The sequence below is a fragment of the Gracilinanus agilis genome, chromosome 5, assembly GCF_016433145.1.
Source record: "Gracilinanus agilis isolate LMUSP501 chromosome 5, AgileGrace, whole genome shotgun sequence".
Lineage (NCBI taxonomy): Eukaryota > Metazoa > Chordata > Mammalia > Didelphimorphia > Didelphidae > Gracilinanus > Gracilinanus agilis.
The window spans coordinates 186,057,550-186,067,298 of NC_058134.1; the positions used below are offsets into that span (position 1 = coordinate 186,057,550).

The window sequence follows — 9,749 nt, forward strand, 5'->3', positions numbered from 1 at the left end:
GAAGGAAGGAAGGAAGGAAGGAAGGAAGGAAGGAAGGAAGGAAGGAAGGAAGGAAGGAAGGAAAAAAGTGTGCAAAAGAGGCTATAAAGTCGGTGGTCTCATATATCTAAACCCAAATGTTCAAAATCAGAATAACAATTAAGGGGAACTAGAACCCAAACATAAGAAAAATTGATCCCCAGTTTAGCATTGAATCTTAATGGGATAAAACTTATGAAAAGAATATTTTTCTGGAAGGTTGTACCTTATTCAAAAGGGACAGGATAGTGTAAGTAGGGGAGAGGATAGTATTATAAAATAAAATATATTCGTATAACGTAAAATAGGAACCAAAAAATGTATGATGAAGAGCATTTGGGTGAAGATAAATGGAGGCAGAAAATGTCATCAAGATTGATTGGCATCAGAGATGATCTCAACAGGAAGAGGAAATAAATTAGAAATTCAGGAGACATCTCACAAAACGAGCACAGAGGAATGCTGTAATAGTAATGAGAGACAAATTATTTGGACATCTGCTGAAGTTCCCTCATTTCCAAAAGCAAAGCATCTAATAATTCCTTGGCTCCCTTCATTGATAATTTGAAACTTTACAAGATGAAATGAAAAGGAAAACTGCTATTCTAGATCTGTTCTCACCTCCCAGGAGGAATTGGTTACTGAAGGTCAAAATCATGGGAATCTTGGAATTTGTGATAGAGGAGAGGAAAACTAAGAATAATCTCACGCATGCTAGATTTTTGGGGACTGGATTTTACAGGGTTCAGAAAAAGACTAGAGAAGATCTCATGAAAAGAAAATCCTGTATGGGAAGATACCCTTAAAGAAATGAAATGCTCTACAATTGAAATTCTAATTAATAGGGGAAAGGTCTGTGAAGGAATAAAAGGACAGAAAGCTGGAAGTTGATTGAAGAACCTAATGTGGATGGTACACAAGGAACTTATGGATCAATTTTAAGGTTTGTTTTTGTTAAGGTAAAGGTACTGAGGGAATGACAGAAAAGGCTTGTAAAAAAAATATGAGAAGTGCCAAAGTCAGAAAGATCTGAGACTGCTAGGCAAAACTAAGGCCAACTAAAAGACTTTTTGAATCATTTTTTTTAAAATGTATTGTGCAAGAAAAAGAAGAGACTCAAAAATGGAATAGGACTGCTATTACATGTGGTTGTAATAATAGTGACTGTGGGGAGAAGATACTTTTTTGACTTCTGTTTTCTCTGCAAAGGAGAATAATTTTTGTTCTAGAAAAAAAAATTTATTAATACCAAATTGCATCCAAGATAAGTGAGGAGAGAGTGATAGAACATCTACTCCTCTATATAGTTCAACTGGTCAGATCCAGATAAACTATATCCTTGGGTACTATATCTTTCTTTATATCTCCAGAGCCTAGAACTGTGCTTTGGAACATAGTAGGAACTTAATAAATGTTTTCTGAAATGACTTGCATACTGAACTAAACCGTGGTAATGATCTTCATAAAATCAAGGATAGAAGTACAACAGGCTTAAAGAATGACAAAGAGCCTTCCCCCAAAAAATTCCTGTTTTTTCAAAACAAAGAAGAGAACAGGATCTGAAAACTATAGGCCAGTGAGTTTAGCTTTACTTCCTGGTTAGAAGATTAATAAATATCTAGAAAAGGAAGTAGTGATCACAAAAAGCCATCATAACTTGATCAGTCAATGAGTTAGTATTTATTAAATGCCTCCTATATGGTAATCATTGTGAAAGGCCTGGGGATAAACAATCCATCCTAAAAAGAAGTTTATATTCTAATGGGAGAGAAAACAAGTACTTAAATATACACTATAAATATAAAGTGAATAAATTACAATATATATAAATTAAGTACTAAATAATATCTTATTTCTTATTTTTAATTAGACTTCTAGATCAAAAGAATACCTTAGTTTAGGAGGGCTTTTTAATGTTTTGATGCCTTTTGTTTTTACATTAACCATTTTCTGCTATTTTTCTACCTCCAGTCCCATTGAGTCTTCTCTTGGATACAGTTAAGTATAAAGCACTAACCCCGAAGTCAGGATACATGAATTCAAATCCTATTCTACTGTCTTTGACACACGGTAGCTGGCTGACTGGCCATGCAAACCCTTACCAGCTAGGTGACCCTGGGCAAATCACTTAACCTCTGATGCCTCGGTTTCCTCAATTATAAAATGGGAAAAATAAAAGCCGCTACCTCCAAGGGTTGTAAAGATAAAATGAGATATTTGTTAAAGTACTCAACAAAGTAACTGGTACATAATAAATACTTAATAAATGCTTTCTTCTTTCCCTCCCTCCCTTCCTCTCTTCCTTGTAACGTAGTATAACCTCCCTTAGAGAACTATGATGGAAGCATCCTTACATTCAACCATGAGATTTTGCTTTACACCTGAACCAGAGATATACTTTGTAACAAGGACTACATCATTTAGTCATTTTATGGCTTGAAAAGAAGCAGAAAAGTCAGTCATCTCTAGCTCTGATATTTCTCCAAGGGATACTTTATTTCCTTCCAGGAGGAAAAGCAGGAAGCTGGCCACTATGTTTTCCTCAGAGAAAGAGAGAGAGGACAGTGGGGTAGAATTATATCTATCTGCTCTTTTAAATATTGTTATTGTAGGAGATATGATTTTCAGGCTCAAACCAGCCCTCTAATTGCTAGTCATTAATAGGGGGAAAGAAGGACCTCTGAGGTTTATTTACAAGGCTTGACTCCCCGCCCCCCCATTCCACTAAGTTCTAGTTCCACAATGAATAAACAGAATAGGTAATAAAGAAACACATTTATCCACATCTCTAGCAAAACAGAAATAAGGAAAAAAAAAGTATACATATAAGAATATATACCAGAAAACACAGAGTGAGGTAACTAAGCTCAATTAACAGAGATTCCTAGATCTTACCTAGGAGGATGTTCCCCAAAGTCCCCCCCCCCAAAAAAAGTCCCCAAAGTGTAGTAAGCTGGAAATAGAAATATGATGAGATTGGCAAATCCTCTCTTGTTCACTTCTCAGAGTATTTTCCTTCAGGAATCTAAAGTGAAATCTTCTTCTATATTCTTTCTTCAAGTTGGAAATCATAAATATCCAAAGCAAACTGCGGAGTTCATAAAGGCTTCAGAGACTCCAAGAGACCTAATGAGACTCAAAGAGATTAGCTTTTTTTTCTTTTCTTATCAATTATGCCCTGCCCCCCATGTATATATAGGACATTGTTATCTATCAAATCAGGAGAGAATCCCATACCAACGGCTTTGGGGCTCAGGTTACAACTGAAGGAGAATCCAGGCCTCTCCTTTCTATTCAGTTCACCAGGAGTCAAATGGAGGTGGAGAAGAGATGACTTGCCCATGACTGCATTGTCCCCAAGGAAGCAAGTATATTTGGGATGAGTCCACCTCCTGTGTCTGTCTTCTTTCCTTTGTTTCAGGGCTTTCTGAGATCTCAAAGGCAGTAAGTACCTTTCCTCTTCCAGGTATCAGTTATCAGAGCAATTTCAGAAGTAACAGCATGCCAAAGGAAGCAACAGACTAGCCAGGAAGAACAAAATACCCATGGAGAGATAAACCATCGGGAAGAAAAGAGCCTGCTTGGCTTACTAAAAAAGAATGTAAAATAGTTAATGACCAATTCTGTTGGAAAAGTAACAGTAGTGTAAGTTGTTTGTTGTAGCATTTTTATAGCACATTAAGATTCACAAAATACTTTACAAATAACTTCATTTTATACTCAAGATAAACACTAGGATATAGGTGCTATTATTTTACAAATGAGGAAACCCAAGACACACATAAGTTATGTTACTTCATCAAATTATATAACTGATAAGTATGTGAAATTGTTTCTCTATTATATGGCACAGGAAGGTTGCAGTTCAAATTCAACTATATTCAATTATAATGATTTTGTGTTTGTGTGTGGGAAGGGATGCTTAGGGTAGTGAATGGTAGTCATCATCATTCTGTTCATTCTTCCTTGATTCAAGGCACAATGGAGTCACATAAGTTGTTTTTACCTTTCTAGTACCAAAGGACTGAGTATAAAGCAGCCTTTAATTAAAATCTTGAAAAGAATTTCATTAAAATCTGTTTCATTTTTAATAATTTTTATTGGAAACATCATACCATACGGCTATTTAAACATGTTATAATATACTTTCAAATGAACATATAATATGATTCTGTATCCTTTATCAGGAGAAAAGGTAAAGTAAAATAATTCTTTTGCAATAGACAACTGAAGATTAGAAAATTTCTTCTATTACTCTATTGATATATTCCTGAGGAAAACAATTAATTTTATAGGGCACAAATATGTAATAAGTTACAATAAATATGCTTATCCAAGAGAGAGAAAAAAAGACATGGCCCTGGCCCGGTAAGAATAGTATCAGGAGTGCTAATTTCCCGAAGGCAAAAAAAGGGCCTACGACTGAAAAAGGCTTTTGGTTTTATTGGTCAGTGTGTTGTTTAGCTGTGTCTCTTTGTGACAGATGAGGAAACTGAGGCAAACAGGTTTCAGTGACTTATCCCATCACCAAGCTAAGGCCATATTGAAACTAAGGTCTTCCTGTCTACAAGTCTAGCCGCTAGCCACTGCGCCACCTGGCGGCCTCAAAGTTCCCATGTTTATTAAGATGGTTAATAGAACTAAGCAAAAGGCATCCTTGATGAAAGTATGAGAAATCAAGTGGAGGGAGCAGTGCTGCGCATGCGCGCCCCCACTGTCCAAGACCCAATCACAACTGTTGTTTACACGTGACTTGCAGGATGCACCCTTCCCCCACTCTTTCTTCTCCCTCTACCAAAGGCAATGTCTGTCTGGTATTAACTTCCCACCCTGACCTGAGAGGTGGCTCAAGGATTCTCCTCTCCTTCTCCGAATTTCTATGGTTTTACGCTTCGTTTCCATCCCCCATACCCCAACACTTAAGCTCTAAAAAGAATCTCCTTAGCCTCGGATCAGAAGGCGCGCCTCTCCTTGGCCCCGCCTCCCGCACGGAGCCGGTCGATGACGTCACCGAGCGCGACCCGAAGCGGCCTTCGGACCGCTTGGTGTAAGAGGGTTCGCCCGGGCGGGATCCGAATTCGAGCCCCGTGACGGCATCAGAAAGCGCCTCCAGGAAGCTCCATGAGGGGGTCCTGCTGGGCAAGAATACCTGGCAACTGACACGAGGAGGGACGATGTTGCAAATTCTCGCCAGCGGGGACTTGGTGCTGCTCCGAGACTCGGTGGAATGGGAGGGCCGGAGCCTACTGAAGGCTCTGATTCGGGACATCTCCCTGAAAGGGGAGCAAGTGCAAGTCCTGGGCTGTGAGGTAAGCGAGGAGGTCTTCAGGGAAGGCTTGGACTCCGATATCAACCGCCGCCTTGTTTACCATGATGTCTTCAGAGACCCCCAGGGCTGGACCGGGAACTGGGGGCCCCTGGGAATTCTGAAAGCATGCTTGAGAGGAGCAGAACCCGGTCCCTGCACCCTCGTAGTAGACTCCCTCAGCTGGCTGCTACTCCACGCCCCCTGCAGTGCCCTCTGCCAGGCGCTGAGGGCCCTGGGCCATGGCAACGCCCATCCTGGACGGGTCCGTGTGCTTGGCCTGCTGCATGAAGACGTGCATGGGCCGGGACCCTTGGGCGCCTTGAGGAGCCTGGCCCAGATCGAGGTGACCGTGGGAGGGAACCTGGGCTTGACAACTGCACAAGTTCTCCACCCTAAACCCAGACATCGATCAATCGAGCAGACTTACTGGTTCTCTATCCTGCCCAATTTCAGCCTGGAGTTCCATAAGGAACCCCTTTTGGAGCCCCGACCCCACCATGGATCCCTGTCACCCACAGTGGATGCCATGGCAGATTTGACCTTTAACATACACCTGTCCAAGAAGGAGAGAGAGGCCCGGGATACACTGTCCCTGCCCTTCCACTTCAGTTCAGAAAAGCAACAATCCTTGCTGCATCCTGCTCTAGCCTCTTCCACCAGCCAAATATTTTATGAGCCTGATGCTGATGACTACCTGGACCAGGAAGATCCAGACGATGACTTGGATATCTGATGATTCTGGAAGGCCTAGCTCTGGCATTGACCTAGATTGAGAAGCTGTACTGTAGAGTTACAACTCAACTTGAAGGTTATGTTCTAAAATCCGTGTGTAAACCAAAAAGTGATATAATTTGGGTTGCCTTTGAAAATCATTTGTCACCCATTAAATATAGTACAGTATCTTTAAACAGTTGTAGCTGGGAAAGAAGTAGGCTCTCTTCTTTAAAAAGGCAGTCTGAGAATGGGAGCACAGATGGCACAGAAGTGATTATTGTCGAAATAATTGAATATAAATTTTATTTTTCACTATGCCCAGCTTAGCTATTGATCAGGAGATGGGTCAGTAACTGGTGTTCTTAAATGGGGGTGGGGGGAATTGGATAAATATTTAGCTAGAAAAGAAAATTGATGGTTAGCAGAAAATACTTTTGAAAGGGCTTTGCATATAAGTGTGATTATATTAAAAATGAACTACACTATGACATTAACTGTTTCTTCTTCCTGCCTTACCAGGAAACAGATATAGTTCATCAGGGGCTTCTGATCAGAAATTCCAGAAAGGGCAACTAAGGCTACCAGCCTCAAGATTATGGGTATAATTAAGAGATCTAGAATCAGACTCTAAATCATGTACTCGTTGTATCATTGAATGGAATAATAGGTTCCATCTGTGTTATTTTTCTTTCCCTTTTAAAAAAAAGTGTCCATCAAGTACAATTAAGTTAATTTAAGGTTAAAAAAAATAAGATGATGGGGGATGAATTTGGCTAAATTTGGGAGAAAAGGACTATCAAAAGGAAGGATAGTACCACTTCATTCTGAATAGAAAGATTAAAAACATTAATGGAAAGAAGGCAGAGCTGCTCAAACCTTATTTTGGTTCTGTTTTATCTGCTAAAGATAAAAATCTTTGGAATGTAAAGAAGGGGGCAGGTATTAAAAGTGAATTTCAGTCCATGTTAAGTATAATAGTGGTCTTCAGAGGAGCTTTCAGATCTTTTGGCCAGGGGCACTTCTATTGATTTGGGCCTGCCTACTGCCAGTCGAACCTGTGCTCTGGCTAGGACACTTTCTTTGGAGCTGAATTTGCTTTCAGGCCTTTTGAATGACACATGAGCCTTGGTCTGTTGCTCAGGAATGTACTCAAACAGAAACTCCTACTTGGTCCCTTAGACCTTGTGACAGGTGGGGAAGGGAACCTGGATGTGCTAAAAAGGATAGGCCACAAAGCCAACTCATATCATATACTTTTAAGAAGAGTGACTCCATCTTCTCGCTCACTCTCTTCCTGATGGTCATGTATGTCAGGACTCTTTAAGCTTTTACCTCAGACTTTTACTTATGGGAAAAACAACTGCTCTTTCCTTCTCCCAGCAGCTTTGGGAGCTGCTCACATGTGACAGAGCACATAAAGTCTAGATAAGACTGAGATCATCAGATCACAGTGCCTTAGCTTCATCTTTGTGTTTCTTACACTTCTGAGATCAATGTTCTAGCCTTGGCAGCAACCTTGTAAGCTCAAGAATTTGTGATTTTCAGAATCAAGTGCAGTTTACCCAGTGGAAAATGCTTGTTGTTAGGACATTTCTTAAAAGAAAAGATAACCACTGATGAGATGATCCTGACTCATTAGAAAATACATATCATGAGTGAGCTGAGCAGACAGTGGACATCTGAAGTGAAAGTGTTCAATATTTTCTGCTCAGCAATCCCACAAGTTTCTAGGAGCCTTTACTTTGTTTTGTGAAGGAATATAATAAAAATTATGTTACTGTATCATCTTTAAATATTTGTCAATGTGTTTTTGAATCTTATTTTAAACATTTCTTTTGTGGTGATGGAAATAAATAGCCATCCTATGCCAATTCTACTTGATACACTGAGTATCTTTATTTAAGGAATCTTGTTAATATTTTTGGACAACCTCTAAACATTTAGCCAAACCAGAGATTTAAGACATGTGCTCCCAGGAACTTGGGAGGTATAATGAGCCAGAAAATGCAAGAAAACCTGATGTCCTTGCTTTAGAATTTGGGCTCTCTTTGGATAGAAATTTGTTACCTATGAACCAAGAGCTGGGTCCCATTGCTGGAAAAGGGTCCTGCTATTCTGCTATTGCTCCTTAAGTAAAAAATATAAAGAGAGAACATAGCTACTTGGTGTATTCAAGGCACCAGACCAAGATGAACTATATTCCAGGAGGTTGAAATAACTGCCAATTGTGATTAGTAAACCAATATCAATTATCTTTTAAAGATCTTTTAAGAATCTCCCTGTTTTTCAGTCATTATTAAGTGCCTTCTATGCACCAAACATCATGCTAAGCACTGAGCCTTTTGAAAGTGATTGTTTCATTCACTATTTGAGGACATTATTTTGTCAGTTTTCCTAATTGTTTTTATTTCTTACAAAGGATAATGGAATTGAGGAAGGATCAGGCTTTGTCTAGATTATAAAACAAAGTATCAACAAAACAAAAAGCGAAGAAGATGGGAAAGATACTAACAAACTTGGAAAATTTTGTTAAAAGATTTCAAATATCTGACTAGAAATGCTAAAGAGTGTCTTTGTGTGTGTGTGAGTATGTCAGTCACGTGGCACCTTTACAAAAATTGCATGTGCTAGGACTAGAGAAACTAAATGTAACCATGGAATGTGGAATACAAGGAAAGGCCATAAACCTAAATAGGGGCTTAATGATAACATCATGAATAAAGACTGAGTCAAAGAACAAATATAGAAATCGTGAAAGAGAATAGTAATGATGAGACAATCTGCTGAAATTTGTGGGATACTGCTAAAATTCTACACAGGAACCCCTGGGAAAACACAACAAAACAAAAACTAGTAAACTTAATAAAAAATTAGAAAAATGAATCCACAAAAGAAGAAATCTTAAAAATTAGAGGGGGAAATAGATAAAATGGTTAAAACCTAGTTCTAAAAAAAAAAAAAAAACTAGCAAAATTAGCAAGCCTGAAGTTAACCTGAACAAAAATGAGAAAATAAAATTACTAAAGTAAAAAATTAAAGCAAAGACATACATAGAACAATAATTTTAAAGGATTATCAGAAGGTACTACCTACAATTATGTGCCAGGAAAACTGAATTTTAAAAAAAAATTGAAATTAATCTAAAAATATTTTAAATGTTCATGTTAACAAGAAATAGAGAATTTAGGTAGACCAATCTCAAAAAAATGAAATTTAATAAAAAGGAAGCACCTGTGAATTTTAACAAATCTTTCGAGAGCAACTCTTTATGTTGGGGAGGTATGAAATTACAAATGCAAATGTTCCAATTTTTTTTTTAAATGGAGTCCGCAAAATATGGGTAAGTTAGCTGGTTCCTGAAAAAAAAATAGTGGAACATTAAGAAGGGCAGGCTAGGTGGCTGGGTGGGTAAAGAACTAGGTCTGAAATCAGGATGACCTAGATTGAAATCTGGTCCCAGACATTTTCTAGCTATGTGATCCTGGGCAAGTTGCAACTCCAGCTGCCTAGCAGTTACCATACTTCTGCCTTAGAACCCAAACCCCAAATCATATATCCATATAAACAAGTGATAAATCATGTTTTCTTCTAGATTTCTATTCCCACAGTTTTTTCTCTAGATATGGATAGCATTCTTTCTTAGAGGTCCCTCAGAAAATTGTCCTGAATCACTGCATTGCTTTTAGTATCAAAGTCAATTACATCTGAT

The 9,749-nt window shown here is 38.6% G+C and overlaps 1 protein-coding gene across 1 annotated transcript; it reads left to right on the plus strand.

Annotated features, from left to right (window-relative positions):
* The first annotated feature begins 5,192 nt into the window (after nucleotides 1–5,192).
* ELP5 (elongator acetyltransferase complex subunit 5) lies at nucleotides 5,193–6,522 on the plus strand. The gene has a single exon (XM_044678495.1). It carries the CDS (start codon nucleotides 5,193–5,195, stop codon nucleotides 6,057–6,059), a length of 867 nt encoding a protein of 288 aa, XP_044534430.1. The 3' UTR covers nucleotides 6,060–6,522.
* The last annotated feature ends 3,227 nt before the right edge of the window (nucleotides 6,523–9,749 follow it).

What these genes read in the sequence shown, in the direction of transcription:
- ELP5 (XM_044678495.1), top strand. Translation starts at nt 5,193, where the DNA reads ATGTTGCAAATTCTCGCCAGCGGGGACTTGGTGCTGCTCCGAGACTCG.